Here is a 24,429-nt window from a genome sequence, read left to right as displayed (position 1 = left end):
TGGGAAGGAAAGCAGTGAGGTTGTATTGTTATTCTATCATTTTAAAATGATGACCATGAAAGTCATGTTCATGGCAGTGAATGAAATCCTACCCCATAGAATGAAGGGGTGAAGACTGGTGGATGAGATGCTCCTGAAGTCTGGTGGCTGGAAGCCTCCATGCCCTATTCTTTGTCTCTCTGGGGTCGCTGGATTATCCCCTTCCATGGAGACATGCTCTCCACTCAGATTATCTAACATTTTGAAGCTAAACAGTCAAACAAAAAAAGGAAGTACAGTTCTTAAATGTATACCTACTGGTCTGTTTGTAGGCATCCGTGCACATATGTATTCTATTAAGAAGGAGGAAAGCAATGCTCCTTTCTTACTGTGCTAAGATTTAAACTACAGGGTTGAAAAAGAGAAAAAAAAAAGACATAGATGCAGTCGATTTTCAGGTCAATTCAATTAATCTAGGAGAGCATATTCTTAATAAATGGCTTCATTTGCTTTTAAGGATAAATAATCCATGCTAACAGTGTGAAGTACCTACTGCTGCTGTGCATAGCTCTTCATTTAGCATCTGTGGGGCTTGCTGTCACCAGCAGCACGTAAGAGGAAAGAAAACACTCAACATTTTGTATAGCATTCATCAGATTCTTCCCTTTGCTGTGGTGGCATAAGCAGTAAGAGTGCTTAACCCACTGTGGGTTTCCAGGCTTCCCAGGGTGTCTTCACCCTTTACACTGAAAGCAATTTTGTTCCACTTTAGCTGTGGTTTAATGCTAATCCTGAAGAGACATGAGCAAAACCACCGTCACTTCATTAAACCATAAACCTATAGTTGACAACAGACCATTAGATCCCAAACAGCATTTCCTTCTTTTGCGCTAAGCAAATCGTACCAGATTTGGTTAAACAAAATATAAAATCATCAGTTTCAGAGATAAAAACTGAAAAATGAAGTGCCAACAACTACTCAGAAACCTCAGCTCGGAAAATGATAATTTCATATGCACATTTCTCACCAAAAAAGCCTTTCCCTGACCTTCAGAATACAAGATCCGCCTACTCCATCAGTTAGGGAGCTCTAAAGCAAGCACCTTCGATCCCAAGTAACACGAAAAACCACACAGCAAGACAAAGTAATACAACATCGAACAGGAATGTAGGTAACATCTGCAAGGCTGGTTTTTGCCTGAATGCTTTTATCCTTCTTTTAGTTCTCAGCTTCACCTCGTTGCTGACTTTGGCAAAATCCAAATAATTTGTCATCGTTGACTTCAAATATTTGCATTCACAAAACCACAAAGAGCACATACGTACCTCTAGCAACACCTGTGATCGATTACACCGTCACTCTCTGAATACCCTCTGGAGATTTTGCTCAGTCCCAAAAGGAGAGGGGGAAGGGATGAGAACAGTTGTCTGATGAAGAACACCGTATTAACTCCAATAAAAATACGATTTTCCCCACGCGTTTGACAGCATGGTGAAAATCACGCTAGCCGGATTCCATGCAAAGCAGTCCTTCCAAACACTGAGTTGAGTCAAGCAAACTCTACTGCAGCACGATGAGGAAAAAGTTGATGTATCAAGGCAGAAACCCCAATCTAAAATTCAATGGAATGGTAACAAAACAGAATCAATACACACAGCAATTTCTATAGCAACTGGGGGGGGAAAAAAAAAGAAGAGTTGGCTCCTTAACTGCTAGCACAAAGCTTCTGTGGCAAATTAGGGGACCTGTCCCTATTGGCACTCCTCTGATCGACACGCTGAATCGATGCCCAGTGCGTTCCTCCTGCGCTCGCTCTCCTGCTTCCCTGGGCTCTGTGCAGGGCACACCACGATCCCAGGCTGTGAGCGGAGCGCACACAAGCACACACGCGCAGCCCATGCCAGCACACACGCTCCTGCTCGCTCCTACACCCACAGCATCTCCGCACTCACCGTCACGGGCTTCCTCCCCGCGACTGCAGTTGCTGCAAATGTGTTTGATCTCCTTGCCTATGTGACAGTGTAGCACGAACGAGACATTGTTGTTAGTGGCGGGCTCCTTCAGTGGCTTCATCCTCACTAGATAGAAAGCTTTCTTTTTAGGTTTCTCTCCGTTCATGCCTGAAACAGAGCCTTGCCCGCTGCCAGGAGAAAGAAAAGCCAGCATCCCAGGCTGCCTGGCGCGCGTGCAAGCCGCCATCCGCTCGCTCTTGCCTTGGCGTTCATCTGCCACACGCCACAGGGATCACGGGGAGGGCTAGGGGAGAGGGGAGGCGGGCGGCGGCAGCGCTCCCCAGCTCTGCTGCCCCCCACGACCCTGCTGCTCCACCAATCCGGCCAGGCTGGGCTGGAGGATGCTCCGTGTCCCCCCGCTCCCCCCACGCTGTGAGCATCCTCCCTTCGCTCCCCTCCTCCCATTCCCTGCCTCCTGCTCAGGCAGCCCCCCTCCCCCCCCCCCACCTCTGGTCCCCAGGAAGGATGCATGGGCACTAGTGCAGCCCGTTCCACAGTTATCAATATTTTATACACCAGGAGCCAGCCTGCCAACTGGAAGAAGGCTGTGCCCCCCAGCCCCCCACAAGGCTCTGGCGGGCCTGGGTGCTGCAGCCAGCTCCTCTCCTCCAAATCCCTCCTGCTTTTCTCCTTGTTTGCTTCTTTTTTTAAAGCCAGAAGAGTGCCTCTGCCTGCTCCTGTCCTGTGTGTGGCTTGCAGTGACAGCTATTGACAGCAGCTGGCACTGCCTAGGGACATCTGCACAGGACTGCTCTCCCTCACACTGAGGCTGAGCAGCACACGGGGTTTAGATTTCTTCAGAGAGCTCACCATGCTCACCCCTTTATTTGCTTCTAGTCCAAGACACAGCTGCCCAAGGAACAGCCAGACAGCCCCGGGTGCATGCACTCATGTCTGGGTGCTTTCATGGCTCCTGCAGCCTGAAGGGAATTGCAACCCCTAATCAGATGCCTTGCTGATCACTTGCTGCCCACATGCCCCAAAGCACGCCCTCTTTCCATGGCAGAGCAAACAGCCCAAGCACATTCTGAAGCTCACACAGGGAGGGGGATGCAAGGGAGAGGGTGCTTGCTTCCTTCAGGCTTTGGGGAAGAAAGCCCAAAGAGGTGTTAACCTCAGCTATTCTGCTAGCTGTTACAGTAACATGAGTGCTGTTGCTTTAAATCTTCAGCAAGCTATCGGTTTGGCAAGCACAGAGCAGAGAGTACAATTGGGGCAGGCAAAACAAGGTAAAGAACAACACCATTCTCCTTATTTTTAGCCTTTTTTTTTTTTCCATGCTAGAAGAAATCAACTAATTCCACAGTTCTTTGCCCTTTTCACACCTTGTTGCCACATTTTCTCTAACAAGAGGCTACAATGGCTCTGATCCTCCTCAGCTGCATGAGAAGCAGGCAGTAAGAATTCTGCCTAAAAGATGGAGCAGAAACTTAAGGATTCAGTGCCTGCTTTTCCATTTTCTTAAATGCACACACACACACACACACAAGATGCACGCAATGAAACCACTGACCTACTTGTTCTGCGTCATTCTGATGCGGGTCCAACTTCTCACCTGGCACTACAGGGAGCTGAAGCCTTGAGATGTCACACAGCAAGAACTGCGAGCCTTCACTCTTCTCAGCAGCTCTCTCAAATGAGACAAGGTGCTGTAAGGGCTTCATGCAGTTTTCACTACACAATGCAAAGCATCCTGCACATTGTGCTATGGTTAGGCTCAGGTTGAATGGAGTCACTTGCCTCAGGTTAAGTGTTGCCCTGAAGGACATGATTTTGCATGGCTGCTCATCTAAAATTCTCACCAGTTTCATATATAAGTGCGAGGAGAACAAGCAATGCAGCACTACTGGGGAGCAAGCAGATGAATTCCTAAGATGTGCATTTCATGTAGCTGCAAGTTAATGCTCTGAGAAGCTGTCCCTTTGAACGGTTGATGCTGAGACAGTGTTTGCTCAATTGTATGTTTGGAAAGACAAAGCTGAGAAACAATCTGATCCCCTACCAGTCACACAGCAGTTTGGTCACTCGCAGTGGATTTCCCTCTAACTTAATTATTGCCTACAAGAACACCCGTGATTCAGAAAATAATTAGGTAAGCAGAAGACATGGCTAGTCAGAATTCACCTCCTGAACTTCCTCAAGTTCAGTGCTGCTTGTCACGGGCATCCAGCACTACTGTGCTAGAGAAATGCATTAGGAAGGGAATGTAAATTCCAGCATCAGCTTCCCTGCATTTTGGAAATGCTGCCTTCTGGGCAGTACTGGGGTGCTGTGCCTCACCTGCTTTAGGAAAGGAAACTACAGTGATATGTTCAGCAGAGCTGGATACCAGCTAAGCTGGTTTTCAGAGGCAAATGGCCTTGCGGTTAGGGAACAGGGGTAGGACTCGGGGCATGAAAAACTGGGTCAGACCATCAGTTTTTTGCAGTCTCCTTCCGTGACCTTGGACAGATTCCTCAGATTGTCTTGACATCTCAGCTCCTCTGCTAAAGAGCAGACATATCAATATTTCTGTTTCTCAGACAAATCCTATGCAATCGCACTGCAAGGTGCTCCGAAAGTGTGTGCATATGACAGGGAAGGAACAAAAACTATTCAAATACTGCTCTTCAGAAGGAAACAAAAACACTTTCCATTAGGCTAAGTGTGAATGGTTCACTCACTTTGAACTTAATGCTTTATTTTCAAAAATCCTTGGATTTTCTTTCAAGTGTTTTAGTCCTTCTCTTCCTTTTTATTCTAAAACTGTAAAATACACCTCAGAGCTGTAAACAGTTTTGGTATGTAAAACCTCTGTTTTTTTTTTTCATCGTCACCATCACTATCTCCTGTCCCCAAACAGCTTTTAGAGATGAATGGGAGCAGCCTCCTTCTCTATCTCCATTTAGAGACTGAATGAGATTATGTGTCTATTTCTAAAAGTCTTAAGCAATTTAGTCCAGGTTCACAGGTCTGTGGTACAGTGGGAGAACAACCAAGCATTACAGGAATGGACTGAGCTTTTCCAAGCAGATCCCAGAAGACTGCAGAAGCCCAGCTGTTTGGGGACATTTGGGAATTAAACAACTCCCTCATGGAATCATATCCACTGGTTCCACGTGGGTATGAACCCAAAATTATCACAGAGAAAGGTCAGTGCATGTTTTCTTGCAGGTGCGATGTATTTTAAATGCAAACAAGTCCTGGAGCCATCTGCCAGTACATCTCTTGTAACATGCACTTTGCTACAACATGCAAATTGCCTTCATTCCTAAGAGCTGTCTTATAGAGAATCTGAATTTGACACAGCTCATGAAACAAAAATATGTTTAATTATGATCTGCGTAATTATGGTGAAAACTGCTGCTGCTAATCAGTTCCAGGACAAATAATGTAGAATGAACATACTACAGTATTCCTGCAGAAAAGGATTTGCTTTGTCTTGTTTTTAAAGATAAGATTAAAAAAAATAAAAAATAAAAAAAGCTTAATAACTCTTCCACTGCTTCAGTAAGTGGCTGCAAATGCTGGCATAATTTTATTGCACAGTGGACACCAAAATCAATGAAGAGGAAGTCAGACAGTTGGTTATCTGACAGTAAATCAACAAACTTGAGTTTTATTCCCACTCCAAATTCATTTCTTGTATAGCCCTGGGAAACCATGTGTACAATCAGTTCCTCCCACCTGAGCCTTTCTCGTTAAGAAAAGTGCCACTTTCAGTGTCCATAGAGAAGCATCACCTTTAAACAGACAACTACTTGGAGAAGGACTCATATCTGCATCAAAATCCTTGAGGTTCTATGTTGTTTCTCCTTATCGTGACTCCCTTGCCTCAAATCCCATGGCTGAATCTTTCTTGGGCCGCCATGCCCTCAAATAATCTGTGAGAAGCAAAAAAGGATGCTGGAACCAGTCAACCAAGAGCAGGCAAGTCTCTGCCCCTCAGAACAGAAGATTTTTTGTTACTTAGCTCTTTAAGCAGTGTCACTGCTCACCCAGTGCCAGTAAAGACTCCTCTCAAACCTTCACTAAGCTTTTTCATCTGCAGGCAGGACAGCTTTCATTCTGCTTCCAGCACAAATAAATGGACATCAGAAATCACGTGGAAGCCTCTCAGCCACATCTTCCTTGGAGTGTCACACTGAAGAGCCCGTGGCTAAGCACGCTGTCCTGGTGCTCGCAAGTTCACAATGCTACACAAATGCAAGTCGAACAGGGCAAGATTGCTTTTTCTAAGCAGTTTAGCCTTTCTTACCAAAACATCATGATTCACTTGATTTACTGTCTATTTAGACAGTGATGTTTTTGCAGGGATGCCTCTGTACTTGGCAATTTTAACTAAATATTTCCATCTTTCCTGTTTCTTCTGCCCACTGTAGTGTGAATCCAGTGAAAATTAAAAAAAAAAAAAAGAGATAAAAAATAAATTAACTAATTACCAGCTGCTCTGGTGATTAATGCATACATCTATGTTATATTACACATATTAAAACCTATCAGCTTGCAGAGAAGATGAAAATATGTACAGTCTGATCAATTGATAGCAACAGGCAGACACTAACACTGTACCCCCTTTGGCAGCATCAACATGTAGATAGCATGACATGTGGGGAGCAGCCAAGGGCTCCGAGTTTGCTCAGCGCAGAGCAGAGGAGCTGAGGGGAGGCCTCATGGCGGCTGCAGCTCCTCATGAGGGGAGCAGAGGGGCAGCGCTGAGCTGTGTTCTGTGTGTCAGGACTTGAGGGAACAGCATGGGGCTGAGTCAGGGGAGGGTCAAGTTGGGGGGTTAGGGAAAGGCTCTTCACCAAAGGGTGTTCAGGCCCTGGAACAGGCTGCCCAGGGCAAGTGGTCAGAGCCTCAAGTTCTGACACTGGGTTTAGATTTTGGGCTTTGTGTGGAGCCAAGGGTTGGACTTGATGATTCAGGTGGGTCCCTTCCAACAGAGGGTATTCTACTATCTATTCATGGACAAAAAATCCCTCAAATCCACCTTAGGACAGCTAACATTTGTCAAAGGAGTGTTGTCAGGTGGATAATCCTCCTGCTTGTGACAAAAACTGGACAGGCTGTTCACCAGACAGTTGGTGCAGCATTATCTGGCCTAAGTTGAAGCTCCAGGGTGCAAGGCTGACAGCATTTCTGTGTGTTTCTGCTTACTGCATGGCTCATCAGCAAAACTAGGAGGGCAGGGAGGAGGGAGAATCAGCCTGAGACTCCTGCAAGCCAAAATAGAATATGACCTTTTTAGTTCTGCAGCTATAAACACATTCTTAAGCAACAATCCCATGCTACTCACAGTCACAAGCCCCAGAGAGCCAGGTGATGAGCGCTGCACAAACAAAAACAAACTAAAGGGAGAAGAAAGGAAGGAAAGTGCTCTTTCTTGGCCTTTCTGTGTTTAGCAGTGCTGCTGAAGTATCTCATGGTTCATTTCTGCTCTACTTTGCAGGAATCTCCATGTCTTGTACACACACTTTGCCATAATGGAGTTCTCTCCATATTTAGGAGAAGCCCTGCTTTATTTCAATGTGATGCCATATGGTGTGATAAAAATGAACAGAAAAGGTTACACACATAAAACACATAAGCTTACAAACACCTGTTTGCCACAAGTGTGAAGCACTGCTGATGGTGAAGGGCTTCTAAGGATAGAAAGGAAGATGCCATCATACCCCGCAGGACAGACGGGAAGTTGCTGAGCTGCCATTTGAATGCTGAACAGTGCACACATACAAAAACCCAGACACATATGTGTAATTAATTCACAAAGGCCTGAGGAAACATCAGCAGTGAGCCAGTGTGGAGTCTATCTGTAAAACACCTGGGCAAGCAATCGCTCATTCTCATTAGATGGTAATCAGAGAAGAGAATCTTTATGTTGAAATTATAGGGGAAGTTCTCTCTAGCAAAGTCACTGCACGTCACTCCTGTGCTCCCAATTTAGATATAGCTACAACCTCGAGGCCAACAAAAGCAGTTTTGAAAACATCAGTGCAATTACGAGACTGAAACAAAAGAGAAATCTGCATCTAGTTCTGCTTGGCCAGTTCAGCAGCTTATATTGCTGTACATCAAAACATACGCCAAAACACAGCAGCACTGTTGACCTGAAGACTTGAACATGCAGTAGATTGACACTGGAAGAATACCAATACATGTTGTGGATTTTCACTTCTCCCTCCCCCAAAATACCTTTTCCTTTCTTGTAAATAAAGAGTTCTGCATCTTCTCCTTCCTCCCACCAAAACCAGAGCCATCTTATATATATTTGCACAGAAAAACATGAAAAGAACAACACCACTATACAACCAAACCCACAGTGAAGGATCTGGCTGCATCTATCCCTCCTAACACGGTTATATTCCCCCACAGCATGCTAACAAAAGCTCAGCAAGGGGAAAAGGGAGACCACATTTGTGTATGTGTGCGTGCCTAGCAAGCCCCTACGGGAAAAGCTGGATGTGACACTGTCACAAATACTCCCAGCCACAGAAATGACAAGGAGAGGGTCCAGAGAGAGAGGGTTCAAGCCTTTAGCATAAAGGCAGGCAAAGACTGGCCTGCTCTGGGTGACAAACAGGCAAGATGGTTCTCACATCATGGGTTTGTTTTATGCCTTTCATTATGGATACAAGAATAAGGCGCTTGTGTTCTGTTGGCTCCAAGTAATACTACGTCTAAAAAATGAAGTAAACAAGGCAATGGGAGGATTCCTGAGGTTTACATTACAATTGTTACATAACAAAGCAATCAAATGTTTAGCTTAATGTAACATAGGAAATACAGCAGAAGCCCTGCATTTTCTATGTGCAGTGGAGCAGATTGAAATTGTGGAACTGATCAAACCGCGTTTGACAAACTGTCGACTTGCAGCAGCCTTTACTGGAGACTCCAGCACGCAAAGACAGTGCGGTAAAGCAGGTCACAGTCACCAGCTTTCGGAACATGACCAGGTTTTCTTACTACTTTCTCCAGAACCGTACATGCTTCAAGATGGGGGAAACACTTGGAAAAAAAAGAATATCTACTTGCAATTGCTAGTGCCTTGGGTGATCAACTTCAGGCATGCGAGAAAAACTCAGTCTTTCTAGATATAACACTTCACATAACGTGAAACTCCATCCCTTTTTACAGTGCGTTGGATAGACATCATTATCACAAAATCCCAGAGGTCTAAGATTTTCCATTCCCTGTCACAGGCATTCCAGGACTGAGCTACACACAGTGCTGTCTGCTTGGTCTTCAGAGAGGTCTGAGTCATCTGGCTTTAAGGAAAATATAAGAAAATAGGTCAAACTGAACTTTCCATCACAGGCAATTGTAATGAAGTCAATCAGCTTGCACAAGCATTGCTCTCAGCACAAATTGCCCCTGCACTTCTGTCTACATGACTAATCAAATTAATTCCTGATGATATCGTGGCTTCCCAAAGAATACACATAGACTGCCATTCCCTGCTGATAATCTGTATTCTTATTGTCACTTTCTAGGTCCAAATTGTGGCAAAGGATAAGACTGTAGAAATCTTTGGTGAAGCAATACAGCCAGAACAAGTAAGAATGTGGCTTGAAATTGCTAGACAGACCAAAAGACTTATTTCGAAGCAATTAAATGGACAGTTATTATCTCAGAAATTCTCTACTGGCTACTGAGATCACCAGTCTAAAGCAGACAAAGTTACGATCAGAATATAATAGGGATGACTGGATTTTTTGCCTCTATAAATGACTCATATTAAGTCTGTTGCTCGTAGTTCAGAACAATTTACTTGAAGGTCAGGAGTGTGACTGTGCATGCAGAACACTCATTTAGGGAATACTTTCATTTAAAAAAAAGAAAAAGAAAAAAAAAGAGGTAAATTAAGAGTAAGTTTTGCAGACTTTGCCCCAAAGATCTCCCTTGTAATAACATTTCATACTCTTGCTCAAACTTTCCAAGCCTATGTCTTGCATGGGCCACTGGGTCAGCCATGTAGAACTAATGAGCTTTCATCTCAGTTCCGCTGCTCGTGACAGATCCTCTGGTTTTCTGGGCAGTCGTGTTTGAAGCAACCTGAGACAGTCATAAGCTGTAAAAGCTGTGGAAGATGTTAATGTGGGGAAAGCCAGAGAGCAATTCCAGTAGGATCAGACCCTGACCAAGCTCAGAAGACAGGAGGCTAAGCTGAAGGAGCAAGTGATCTGCTTGCAAATTACTACAAATGATGAGCAATTCAAATGAGTAGAAAACCAGGCAGAGATTCAAGAGGGAACATGAGGGTGGTGGAAGCAGCAGGAAGAGAAAAAAAGATGAAGGGAAGGAGGAGGAAAAGACAGAAGATTAGACAAGAAGTGAATAGATGTTACACTTTCAGGTTGCCTTTGAACTGGCAGGCCCTCCCAACCTTCAGAAGCTTCCCCACCACAAAAAAGCACTTTGTAATTACAGCTGAACAGTGCAGGAACCTGGAATACCCGAGAGGCTGCAAAGGAAGATTAAGGCACGCTGGCTGGAAGTGGAAGCTTTCATAAGCAACTGCTTCCACTGGGCCTGACAGTGGCACACGCTGTCAATCTCCTCACTTCAATAAGCACTCACATTTTTCTCAAATTAGAGAAGAAAAACAACAAAAACACAACACAGATCTCCAGGAACAGCATACAGTTTCCATACATATATCTACCTTGTACTTTCACTGTTGGCTGGGATGAAGCACAACAGACAGCGATATTTGGGACAAGTTTGGCTTTGCAGCAGTCCCATGCCATCATTTCTTACTGTCCCCAGAGTTTAACACAACCAGGGTAGTCTCTACAAACCAACAGGCAAGACACGTGCCTTCAACACTTCTTTCTGACAAAAGGCCATATTAAATATTGCTTTCCTCCTCAAAGCCCTCAGTAGCAACAAAAGAAGCTGGAGTGTGCTGAAGGATCTGAAGAAAGCGCTGTATAATCAGTTCTTGATGAAATCCTGGAACATATTAAGTGAAATTTGCTGAGCTTTCTAACATCTGCCTGTCGGATAATTATAAAGCCTAAAGATTCAGATTGGATTTTAGTAATTTTTCAGGATCTTGTAGAAAAGAAGGAAACGCTAACCCCTACCACGGCTTAAATCTAAATCAGCTTTCTCAGTGATGTATTGTCCTAACGTATTAGCTATACTACTCTTTGAAATCTTAGCCATCGTGTGTGTGAATTATAAGAACTTACTACTAATTTTTTTTGTGTGTGTATTTGTTTGTTTGTTTGTTTAGGTTTTTATGGATCCAACTGCTCCACCACCATGATCCTGTGCTGATCACAATGCCTGTCTGCTGAAGCAAACAAAGGACAAAGGTGGGAGTAGCACAAAAGGTACAAAAAGATTTCGCTTTAACTTCAAGTTTCAACAGGATCTGAATGCATGACAGAAACCTGAAGTGGAAAGTCTGCAGTACAACGCACACTTCACTCACAGTGGAGGAGAAGCAGAAAAATGGTGGAAATGCCTACTGCAGAACTTTGTTTTATTGCTTTGTATTACCGAAACTCCAAGGAATCCCAGCAGAATTGAGAAACTGCAGTATTCAGTGTGCTCTGAGTCAACACTTCAACAAGCTTTCTGTTCTAATGACCTTCTCCTTCAAATTTTCTCTAAGTGCAATATACTCTGAGCTTAAAGCAGCCCGTCTTTGAGACTCTGGTAAGGCTCTAGGTGCATCATGATGTCAATAACAGATGGATTTTGGGTTATGATTGGAAATTTAGCAATAAAGTTTATATTAAGAAGCCAAACACATTGGTGTTCCTTGAACCACTATGAAAAACAAAGTATTTTTATTGTTCAAGGATGGCATTTAAATGAGACTATGCTGGGAGAAGATGCAGGAAAGAACACTGCTTGCATTCTCTCGTGATGCTTGCACAGAATCACACCTGTCTGCATAAGAAGATATTTTCACCTCTCCACAACAAGTTATGGCTTAGAGGTAAGATAACTGGTTACTCATCTCCAAGCATGTGACCAAGTCGCCCAGGGAAGTGATGAAATTTGGGGCTTGCCAAGACTGGTCTGGACAAGTTCTGAGCATGCACCTGTTTTAAGCTCCAAAAATCCCATCCCACCAAAGTTATTCCATGACATTAAAAACATTTAATCAGTAATATCTTCCTCTGACTTGTAAACCTTTGTGCTAACAATCAATGGCAATCTAGCTCATGGAGATGTACACTGATAAAAAAAACACAAAAGAAGATGAAGAAACTTATGCCATGCCATACTGCTGCATTCTATACCAGCAAAGCAACCAAGCTTAACAGCTTGGGTAATAGTTTTTAGCTGCTTGGCTGAGGTAGTTCACAGAATCACAGAATTGTAGGGGTTGGAAGGGACCTCCAGAGATCACTGAGTCCAACCCCCCTGCCAAAGCAGGTTCCCTACACCATGTTGCACAGGTAGGTGTCCAGGTGGGTACTGAATATCTCCAGAGAAGGAGACTCCACAACCCCCCTGGGCAGCCTGTTCCAGTGCTCCGTCACCCTCTCCGTAAAGAAGTTCTTGTGCACATTCCTAGAGAGCTTCCTATGCTCCAGTTTCTGGCCATTTCCCCTTGTCCTGTCTCTACGCACAGCTGAAAAGAGTCTGTTCTCGCCACTTTGCCCCCCACACCTCAGATATTTATAGACCTGGATCAGATCCCCTCTCAGCCTTCTTTTCTCAAGGCTAAACAGACCCAGTTCACTGAGCCTTTCTTCATAGGGGAGATGCTCCAGGTCCTTCATCATCTTTGTGGCCCTCTGCTGGACTCTTACCAAGAAATCCCTCTTTTTTGTACTGGGGAGCCCAGAACTGGACACAGCACTCCAGATGAGGCCTTATCAGGGCAGAGGAGGAGGATCACCTCCCTCGACCTGCTGGCTACACTCTTCAATGTACCCCAGTATGCCATTGGCCTTTTTGGCCACCAGGGCACACTGCTGGTTCATGGCCAACCTGTTGTCCACCAGGACACCCAGGTCCCTCTCTGCAGAGCTCCTCTCCAGCAGGCCACCCCCCAACCTATACTGGTGCATGCAATTATTCCTCCGCAGGTGCAAGACTCTACACTTGCTTTTGTTAAACCTTATCCAGTTTCTTACTGCCCAGCTCTCCAGCCTGTCCAGATCTTGCTGAATGGCAGCACAGCCTTCAGGCGTGTCAGCCAATCCTCCCAACTTTGTATCATCAGTATTTCAGTTGGACATGACCATCCTAATAGCCCTTTGTTATGAACCTGCTGAGTTGCACACATGAGGATACACCTAGTTTGTCAAAGTTTTCTCAGAGAAACCCTTCGGCTTTCTTCCTCATGGGACCTTCAACTTCTCTTCTTGAGAGACCTCTCTCAAGGTGCAAAAAAAGGTTTTCACATCAAGGTGCTGCTTTTTTTCTGTCCCTATTTTCTAGCTGCTTTGAGAAATCCTGAACTATGCACATTTTCTGACTACGTCTTGTAACCTTCCCTGACAGAGGCTCATCCATCACTTCTGAACTGCTTCTGTCTGAAGGAACATGCTCTCTGTGCTCTGGTTGACAGAGGACAAATCTCTGGGCACACACAAGTATCACACAACAAAGCATGTGCCCGAGGGACATCTCCCTTGATATCTGAACAGAAACACAGAAGTACAAATGAAAAAGATTCCAGCTCCTGACAATATAGGGCACCAACAGTCACTGCATGTGCGAGAGAAGGAATTTTGTGAGGCTAATCTGGCCTCCAATAGGATGCACGGAGACCAGTAAGGGAGGGAACAAGTGTTTGCTTTGCTCTTTCTCTTGTTCTTCTGACCAAAGCAGGACTTAACAGCAAAAAAAGGTGACAAAATAAGAACATGAGTTGTAGAACACGAAGTCGCTTATTATAAAGCTATTATGAATAGTTGGCTTGCTGCTTAGCTAAGGGAAAACGAAGTTAGCAATTAGAGATGATAAATGGTTGAAGGGGTTTTATAATGATATGGAAAGATTTTCATCTTCATATCAGACACATTGAATTCGGGTCAAGTCAGTGCCAACTGAACGTGAATGCCATATGATTCATTTCATCAGGCTGCATGGAATAAGCTTGGTCTCTTGTAAGCTCTTTAGGATGAGGGCTTATTCATAAGTAATTATCTGTAATAAAGACTTCAACCTGCATGAGGAGCTGCTTTACACAAGGTATTTTTCAAACAGCTCAGCCTTGAAAAGGTAGCGAATATCACCTTAATTTCTATATGACAAAGAGAAACTGGGCACAGCTTGTCTTGTGTCTTACAAAAACTGTGTGCCAGAGCCTGACTTGAAGCCATGTTGAATTATAAGCTATGTCTCCTGCTTGGGCTTTTAGAAATTGCACAGTGCATACTAGGCACAACTGAAGTCCACATAAAGAAGCAAAGAACAAAGAAAAGGTCTCCTTTTCTAGCCACAGTGTTCACCAGCACCTAAAGAGCCTGCTTCTGCTCTTACAAGTCCTGCAGTGAGAATGAGAAGGCATATATATAAGGGAAGGCAGCAGCTTCTGGCTCACTAACAGGAGATATAAACAACATCTTCACACAATCTACCTCTTCTGCTGGGTTGCAGTCATAGAAGCTCTGGGAATTTCAAGTCACAACTTGTAGTTCAACTCCTTACCAGAATGTTTTTTAGCAACTCTCAGAATTATCAGTCTCCCATTTTTTATGTTTTGAGAAAAGCAAATGTAGCCATGAGTAGACAGGTGAGAGGTAGTGCTGAATACACACTGGTACAGGGACCAAAAAGAAGTAAAAAAGCTGGAGGACAGGAGGAAGGTAGGAAAGTAAACTGAGTTTGAGAGATGTATAATCACGTTGAGTAAAGGGACTTTGAAAACTCTCCTTGGGTCCCTAAAGCATTACCTCAAAACCAAGTGTATGGAGGAGAACAGGTGGGAGGTGAGTAGGCCTTCAATTCCCCATGCTGAACCGCACAACCCATGCTATCAAATGTTGTGTTTTGGCAATTCGCCCAAAGAGAAAATAGTTGCCATTATAAGAAGTTTGAAGCACCGGGTTTAGAAGCAGGATTTGAGGACTTGTAAATGAGAAACTTTGTCTCCGAGGCAGGAATGTGCTAATTCAGGTATGACTAAGTAACATTAATCAAAGCATCTCAGGGAGGAGGTGGAAGGAAATGTCCCCATGGCTACAATAAAAGCACAGTTTTGTAAGGAGGATGAAGCACAGACAGGGGAAGTCTGGCTTTGGGTGGCACAGGTAGACATGTCTTTTCCTTTGTTTCTTTCTGTCTTTTCTCCCCATCCTCTGAGGAAAACAGAAGCAGGCATTTTGGACAATGGAGCAATGGAGACCAATTCAGCTTGATTCAGGCGAACAAGTCAGAAGCCAGCTGAGATGCCAGACCACACAGGGAACTTCTTTACTCTCAGAAATAATGCTACATTCTGTTACATTACCTTTTTGTGTTTTCTTCTGTTAAAAACCTATTGATGGAATACGTGTATCATCTTTACATTATCTGCTGCCAAATTGGATGTGGACTACATAACGAAGCATTTCTGCTGCACAATAATGATGACATTGGGACTCTTTTATTAACATTTTTAGTAGTCCCAGGATATTCAAAGGCTTGCAGCTGCCCAATCACAGGGGTGATGACACTATGTTTTAGAAGACGATAAATCGTTCAGGGATAAACAAAGATAAATAAATAATAAAGTTTAGGGTAGTTTTCCCAGGCATCAGTAGATTGAGGAGATACCGCAGGCCGGGGTCATTTGCCTCAGTTGACAAGAAGTATGGGACACTGTAATATCTCTTACTCCCAGGGGTCTAAATTGGTGTTAGTCATTGCTCTGCAACTGAACAACTGCCAACTGTCTACTGGAGTAGGAGGCCAGGCAGTAAGAAAACAGTACTTGCAGTCAACACAAACAAAATATTGTTTAATGAGCATTTTAATGGTGATTACAGAGGTTTTCTGTTTTTCTTTTTGTAGATTTTCACCTGCTTTGCGCACTGCCTTCTGTACCTTTGGCTACAAAAGATGGCTGGGCCATTGGGTCAGATAAGACACAGGCCTTTTTAAAATGTGCAAACATCCTTCAAATACAGTAGTCCTAGAAAAGGATTTTGATAATGCAACCTTTGCAAAAAATAGGCTTTATGGCAACAATGGATCTTTGCAGTTGTGGTGACTTAAAAATGAGTGGTGACTTAGAATGGGGAGAAGTGACAGCGCAAGCTTTGTGTCTGGATGTTTGATATACCTTTATAATTTTGATCTTTAGAAGCATTCTTTGTAGATTGCTGCGCTCAGAAACGAAATACATTGAAATTCAAACCAAAGATCCTGAAACAAACCTGACCGCAGGCATTAACAATGCTCCAGTAAGTACGCTGAGACACTTTAATATTCCAGGTCAATGAAGCTTATTCTAAGCAAAACATCTGGAGCATTGTAAATCCAGCTTTCTTTAAATACTACGCTGAGCTTCTATTCATTTAAGATTCCTTTCCATTACAGTCCTAATCAAGTGCATTCTGCAAAACCATCTCTTGTACTATCTCCCTCATTTCAAATTAAATCTTCTTTTTTCTCTCTCATTCTAGCAAACGTAGTTTTTCGGGGCAGTGTTAAAATCCTAATTTCTGGTGTCTGGTGCTGGTATTTGATCCAAATACAGAATTTAAATGTTGGTGTATGGTCAGAAAGTTTTAAAATCCATTCATACCTTCACTCACAGCTGGACCGAAACAAACATTTGTAGCACGTAAGGCTAGGTTCAGATCTAGGCTAAGGAAATGAATCTTCTTTGCTTCTTAAGCTTTTTAAAGGGAGTCACTCATATCGGAACTGAAATGGAAAAGGGAGGAACGTTTCTAACCCATTAAGATGGTGAATTTATTTAAATAAGCATCCAACGTATTTTGTCTGCATTCAACTAGGTCAAACTGGGCATCTTTGGAGAATAAACTTTCTTGGCAAACTGATATTACCAATTCCTATCCATCAGACTTTACACAAGCAACCTCCCCTCCTTCCTCTCGCAGAAAAGAAAACACAACTAAAGAACATTTCTCCTATGCTCAGTACATCCAGTCTGCTGCATTCTCAGCCTCAAGGTTTAAAAGCAACAGCAGCACTGTGGCTGTGCATCTAGTCCTGAAATGCACACAAATCAGGCGTATTTTCTACGTCAAAAATCAGTTCCTTTTACACAATACTTTGAGGTAACATACTAAAGCAGATGCCCAAAACTAATGCCTGTTTAATAACTCAGAAATTCCTCCTTGGCCTTGCCTTACAGTAAAAATGTCTTATTAAACAAATCGTCATCAGCTATCCTTTCTCCTATAAAGGTACACAGTGACTACAATCAACTTAGTAAACTAAGCAACTGCTTACAAAGTTATCCCATATTGATGTTAAATTAAACTCCTCTACTGTGCTAAACCGGATGCAAATACATACAAATATTGCAGTGAAATGTCTCTTGCATTGCTTAGTATGAAGCAAGCAATCCCAGGACTACAGATGTCATTTTCAAGGAAAAAACACGTATAACCTCTCCAGCCATGCTATGGGTTGTTCTTTTCAAAGAGAATGTTAGACTTCAGTGAGGTTTATAATGCATAAGGATGGCTTCTAATGTTGTGCTTTAGACATAAGTATTATTTTATGGATACACAGCCAGGAAAAAGTACCACTCAATTCTAGTAATGCTTGCAGAATCCTATCCTTAAGTACCATAAGCCCATTAGAAGGGTCATTTCTACAGCATTACTGAAACAGTAAAATCTTTCAAGACAGACAAATGCCAAAAGAGTAGCTACACTCTGTAAACAAACACAAAACTCCCAAAGAAAATATTATTACTTATAATTGAACTACATTATGTCCCAGAGGACATACCGAAGAGATATGAGGGCTAGTCACTGTAATAAAAACCCAGGAAGAATCTCTGTCCTATTACAGGGGTTTTTGTTTGTTTGTTTTAATGGGTAAATAACTGAGACAAAGAAATGGTCTGCACGAAATCATGGGCAAGTGAGGGCAGCTTGCTTTCTATGGTGGCTCCAGGCAGTTCTTATGGAAGATATTCACTTGAAAATCTCCCAGTATGTCTGGAAGAAGGGACTGCAAGTTGCCAGTGGCAGAAGGTCAAGGACTGGAATTTGCTTTTAGAAGATACCTCTACACAAGGTAATCCTTATCTGGAAGAAGTGCTGTGCTAACACACTGTGCCATGCAGACATTCTGTCATCTAGCTGAGAGAAGCAGAAGAAGAAAGAGCTGACTTTTGCCAACTTCCCTAGGATTTGTGGTAACAGCTAGCAACCACACGTTGCCTATTGAAAAGAACGAGTGAATGTGTGTGGGTTGCAGCAGGCTGAGTGCCGGCTGTTATGCCAAGATGCAGAAGCAGCATCTCAGAGGTGGCTTTTCAGGATATTCATTGTGGTTTTCTTTCGTTTTTGTTTTAGTTTCTTTCCTTTTCTAAAAGTGAACAACCAAACCCTATTCAGGCTCCTAGAAGAAGCCAGCCAAAGATGATGCTTCCAGTAATACATAGACTTCTTGGCTATGGCACAGCTTTGTAGTAGCTTTCATGCATTACATACAAAAATGAATACGTTGTTTGCCTAGAGTATCCCTAAGGGAGCAAAGTTATTGAAGTCTGAAATATCTTCATCCCATTTGCTGCTCCAGGGCTGATTGCTAGCCTGCACCTGCCATTCGTGGGAACTGAAAGTTAGCTGGTCAGAAATAAAAGCTCGTGTAAAGAAAGCTTGTTTTATAGAAATATATGAAAAGAAAAATCTATTATTATCCAGTCACATCAGTGACAGTAAGATCCTCCCAGCTCCTCAGCCAGGTACAATTAACAATTGTTCCAATCAACAAGTTAATTAAAGCAGTAACTTTCCATTACATTTCAAAGGGAACATATTAGTTGGTGGAGAACGTTAGAAAATGTAAAGTAGTACTTATATTAAAAGATGAGCAGGAACAATAGCAGGTAAGGAGTGTCTGCCTGAGTCCTGCATGACTTCCTAGCAGCACGCAGTGCCAATTACTGGTGTTGCTGCATCACACAGAGGCTCTTCCACCCTCGTGGGTACATACTATACTCACACCAGGAGACCTGAAGACCCAACAAACTCAAAACACAACTCTTTTCCCCTACAGAAAGTCATCTATCCAGCCAAGCTGCTCCAAGATTTGTGCTTGGAGGCACAGTAATGAAATGTAGCATGCAACTGCCACCAACTCATCTCTTCCTCTAACCAGCACATCTGGAAGTGGCTGAAAGACAACATGACTCCTACCAGTAATCACTTTTCACTTTGAACACTGGATCGCTGATATTCAGCGCTTTTTTTTGTCTCATTTTTAGGCTACTTATTAGTAAAGACTGCTGCTCTTGCTATCCCTGTGCAACAGAAGAGGAGGACGGGAAAAACGGGGAGCACATTGCCAAGCACAACTATAACTCGTGCATCTTTACATGAATTCTACTGCTCAGCTCTGATTGGCTGCAGAAACATAATTTTAGCTTGGTGAGAGATACTCGTTTGTATCGAAGACAATTGATAAATTGATGCCTACCATAAAAGCCAGCAATATCTAGGGCCTCGAGCTTTTGTGCTTCATTATGATCTCAAGAGTGCTCAGGTCTGCATCCAATTATGTGTTGCCAGAATGTAATTTCAGCATCGAGACCGTGAACTCCTTGATTCTGCTCGATAAAGCCAACAAAAAATATCACTGCTGAGTTTCAGCTGAAGCCCAGTCCCTTCTTCATCCGACAGCTGGGCATTTCATTACAACAAGAGCTGTTTGGATGCTCTTGGAAAGTCAGCACATGAGTACCAGAAAGCCACTGCTTCTTTTATGAAAATGCAGCAGAGTGCATGTACTCTGGGCTCTCCTTTTTCAGGCTGACTGGAGCAAAGGACTTCACTGACAGAACAGTCACACCACTCAGGTACAGGGAAGGTGCCCTGTTCTTGCACCCCCCAAATGGTAAGCGTGGTTGCTGCTCATACAGTATATATTCTGTATTAAAAAAAACAACAAGCTGGCATCCAAAATAACCACACCAAACAAACAAACAAAAAAAGGAACAGGAATGTATTAGGAAAGTTACAAATCTAGACTTCTCCTAGACTTCTCTCTGTACCCCTAAAACAAAGCTGAGTTGCTTATTGTTACCCTCCTCTGGACATGTCTGTCAGCAATACTGTTAACTGCTTGGGTGAATGAGATGTAGGCAAGATGGGAGCAATCCAATCCATCCCCTGCCTTTAAGTACTCCAAGCACCTACCATGCTCACTCATCAGTGCTGAACTCAGTATAGAGCTCAACATCATCAGCTGTGGGTACACTTTTCAACATTACCTGTAATTTGTTGCTGGGAGGCATCCAGACCTACACACTTAGACAAACATGGGCAAGCTAGGCTGTGTAGGGATGGAGTCACAAAGTATGTGGATTTGACAGGTGGACTGTTCAGCAAATGAAGAACTGGCTGCAGGACTGAGTTCAGAGAGTGGTGGTCAGTGCCTCAATATTTGGATGGAGACTGGTGCTGAGTAGTGCCCACAGAGGTCAGTGCTGGGAACAATACTCTTTAATATCTTCATTGATGACATTGCTAGTGGGGTCCAAGTTCACCCTTAGCAAGTTTGCAGATGACACCAAGCTGCAGGGTGCAGTCAACACCACACCAGAGGGATGGGATGCCATCCAGAGGGACCTAGACAGGCTTGAGCAGTGGGTCAAGGTGAACCTCACAAGGTTCAACAAATCCAAATGCAAGGTCTTGCACCTGGGTTGTGTCAACCCTCCCTACCAATACAAGCTCAGGGATGAAAGGATTGACTGAAGCCTGGAGAAAAAGACCTGGGGTACCGGTGGATGGCAAGCTGGACGTGAACCAGCAGAGAGCCCTCACAGCCCAGAAAGCCAACCATATCCCAGGCTGCATCAAAAGAAGAATGACCAATAGGTCAAGGGAGGTGATCCTGCCCCTCTACACTGTCCTGGTGAGGCTTCATCTGGAGCTGGGGCTGTTCAGCCTGAAGAAGAAAAGACTCTGAGGTGACTTGATAGCAGGTCTTCAGTATCTGAAGGAGCACTTCACGAAAGAACTGGACAGTTTCTTTAGCAGAATCTGTGGTGATAGAACAAGGGGAAAGCTTTGGGTATTAAGCTTCAAGCTTAAAGAGGATTGGTTCTGCTTGGATATAAGGAAAAAGTCTTTTACAGTGAAGGTGGTAAGGCACTGGAACAGGCTGCCTAGAGATATGGTTGATGCCCCATCCCTGGAGACTTTCAAAATGAGGTTGGATACGGTTCTGGGCCACCTAATCTAGCTGTGCATGTCCTTGATCATTGCAGGAGAGCTGGATGACCTTTAAAGGTCATCTAGTCCAACTCTAGGGATTCTATGATTCTGTGATTTACACAATGCAGAAAGCTGGCCTCAGAAACTGAGACATCCATTTTGTTCATTGATACTATAAGCAGTTCTAGATTGTGTCTATTTTAAGGAGAAAAAATGTTTTGCAATCTAGTTCCTAATATAAACTTAATATTTTTTGCACACTGATAACTTTTTTTGCTGTATTATCACATTCAATCTGAGGCTTTGACACGATGAAAGCTTCCCTGTAATAACTGCACAGAGACTTAAAAAGAATCATGTTTCCCTAATGGAATGTCACTAGACTGTGATTAATTTACCTTCCCTTGAGGTCTCAGAGTAAGATGACTTAAAGAAAACAAAAAAAGGCAAATCTGAAGCCTCGGATTTTCACATATGACTAGTAACTATGACTAGCCCAACTTGAAGTGCACTAAAGATTTCTGAAAGCATGGGCAATAATTTTCTATAAGGCAGCAGTCTCTAAGATGTGCCCATCTGACCACACTGAGAAGCAAACAAGGCACCAATTATTTGGAAAAAAATAAGTCCAAAGCACACCGATTTTCAACTCCTTTTCAAAACACAATCCCTAAAACGAAGCCGTGGTTTTCCTGGAGGCACAAAGGCATGTACGTGACAGGAAGTAAGGCTGCAAGCACATCAGTTTCAACACTTTTTCAAGGAAAAGGGGAGTTAGTGAGCAAGAAAGCCTGAATATAAAACAGGTCAAAATCACTCCAAAACGACGCAAGAGAACACGAAGACTTCAAAACAACTGACCACCAATCTAAGGGCTTTCAAAAAATAAAAAGTACAAACCAAGCTAATACTGTTCTTCGGAGAAATCACACATCAGAAATTGAAAAGCAACCACACATAGGGTTGGTGGCCAAGTCATCACTTCTCCCCAGGGAGGTGGTTGAGTTGCCATCCCTGGATGTGTTTAGGAGCCATTTGTGTGTGGTGCTCAGGAATATGATTTAGCAGAGGGATGTTAGAGTTAGGATACGATGGTTAGACTGCGGTTGGACTTGATGATCTTCAAGGTCTTTTCCAACCTGGGTGATTCTATGATCTATGATCTGTGATCTCCCACAAACTGAGTTCCTGCACAACTCACACAAGGGATGGCCACAATCCAGTATGTGTGGGGAATGAGTTAGCATACAGCCTACCAGTTCATTGAATTAGACCTTTTAGGATGCCATTCTACATTGGTGAAGGAGGGGGTTAATTTCCTTGATTCATTTATTTTTAGGAAAAATAACAATTACTGTTAAACACCATGACATCCAGACTGGACTTCTCTCACTGATTCTGTTATTTTAAGGCATCTGTAAATAACTGATTACAATGCTACCACTTATTAGTATCTGCAGATGGCTTCTTGTCCTGGCAGAAGGGGGAAAACTACCACCTCAGGTTTAAAGGAAGTTTCTTAAGCAGGTTTGTCACTCCTTCTGCTTGTGACTACATGCTTAGGTCTTGGAGCTACTGCATCTACACGGCTTGTGAAGGGGACAAAGTTTCTTTCATGCTGAGATAAACATACAGAACACAGAACACTATCCTAATTAGCTAAATACACTGCTGGTGTAAGATAGCATAAGTCCATAGAGCTCAACATGTTGGTGACATTTACTCTGACTTGAGGTCTTTCTTAATAACAAGAGTAATAAATACACATCATCTGGGTGATAAGCCTGCCTCTCTCCTCAAAGAAAAATAGAGTGATTTTAAACATCACCTAGTCCAGTTCCCTTGCAATGAATAAGGACATCTACAGCATATCAGGTTGCTCAGAGCCCCATCCAGCCTGACCTTGAATGTCTCCAGGGATGGGGCATCCACCACCTCTCTGGGCAACCTGCTCTAATGCTTCACTACCCTCCCTGTAAAAAACTTCCTTATATCCAGTCTAAATCTCCCCTCTTTTAGTTGGAATGCATTTCCCTTTGCCTGATCACAACAAACTCTGCTATAAAGACTGTCCCCTTCATTCATACAGTCCCCTTTAGTTACTGAAAGGCTGCTCTTGGGTCTCTCCGGAGCCTTCTCTTCTGCAGGCTGAACAGACCCTGGCTCTCTCAGCCTGTCATTGCAGAGGAAGTGTTCTATCCCTTACATCATTTTTGTTGTCCCCTCTGGACGTGACCTAACAGATCCATGTCTCTCCTGTACTGAGGAATCTGCATCTGGATGCAGTCCTCCAGGTGTGGTCTCACCAGCAGAGTAGAGAGCTCACTTCACCTCCCAAGCACACATATGTGTGCAGATGAAGCCTTCTCAGATCTCCTATCTTGCTACGAAGTTATCAGTTATACTCCATCCACGAAAAAACTTGAGCAAGACAGGTAACTTCAAACTACATGTGAGCTTGGGAGCAGCAGCAGAATTTACTGGCTTTTTCAACACTAATGATCCCACCAGAATGCTACCGTGCTTGTTTCAAGACCTGAAGTTTTCCCCAGGAGATGCATGTCTGATCAGTGTCAGGTCTCCAGAGACTAGGTTAGCCTGGCCTTTGGGGAATGGAAAAAGCACATTTGACTGGTTGTATTATTCAGACCTTTTCAATCTACTCTGCTTAACTGCTTATGGTTGCAAGACTAAAGGATGAAAAGCCATAGCCTGTTTTCTTACTTCCCAAAAAAATGTATCCTTATTTTCTCCTGCATAACTCCCATTAATTATTTTAGATATTTAATGCAGACAAAAATACTGTCAATATTTGTTTGTTTTCTGTAAGTTAGAAATGAGAGCCTCAAAAGCCTCATATGCTTAAACACACAACTTTCCCATTTGCTTGTTTCAGATTTGCTTACAATGGATAAAAATTTAACAGAGGAGTTATCTACTACCCTTCATACTCCTGCCCCTAAAAAAAAAGTCAGTATGGCACAGCTAAGCATAAAATAACACCAAAATTCTTGGCTGTCTGGATCAGCAGTATGCAGGCAGTAAAACTGAAAGAAAGCTCATTAGCAAGACATAACAATCATTTATAATAAGTAAGATTTAATGTTAAGTACCACAGCCTGATTTATCT

General features: G+C 43.2%; 1 protein-coding gene across 22 annotated transcripts in view; it reads right to left on the bottom strand.

Annotated features, from left to right (window-relative positions):
• Positions 1-24,429, bottom strand: part of PHACTR1 (phosphatase and actin regulator 1) — a 283,166-nt gene that overhangs the window by 138,239 nt on the left and 120,498 nt on the right. Inside the window, exon 1 of one of the 22 annotated variants that reach the window (XM_072329557.1) lies at positions 1,933-2,417. The exons of 18 other annotated variants lie outside the window; for them this stretch is intronic. In XM_072329557.1, the coding sequence (XP_072185658.1) occupies positions 1,933-2,179 (247 nt within the window). In that variant the 5' untranslated portion in view covers positions 2,180-2,417. Of the gene's footprint in view, positions 1-1,305; positions 2,418-24,429 lie in introns of those variants that run through there. 3 more of the 22 variants (XM_072329551.1, XM_072329558.1, XM_072329560.1) reach the window with 3 other exon arrangements.

Source organism: Excalfactoria chinensis, chromosome 2 (assembly GCF_039878825.1).
Source record: "Excalfactoria chinensis isolate bCotChi1 chromosome 2, bCotChi1.hap2, whole genome shotgun sequence".
NCBI classification, from domain to species: domain Eukaryota; kingdom Metazoa; phylum Chordata; class Aves; order Galliformes; family Phasianidae; genus Excalfactoria; species Excalfactoria chinensis.
Note: the sequence above shows the minus strand (reverse complement) of the source record. Positions and strands in the feature narration are given on the sequence as shown.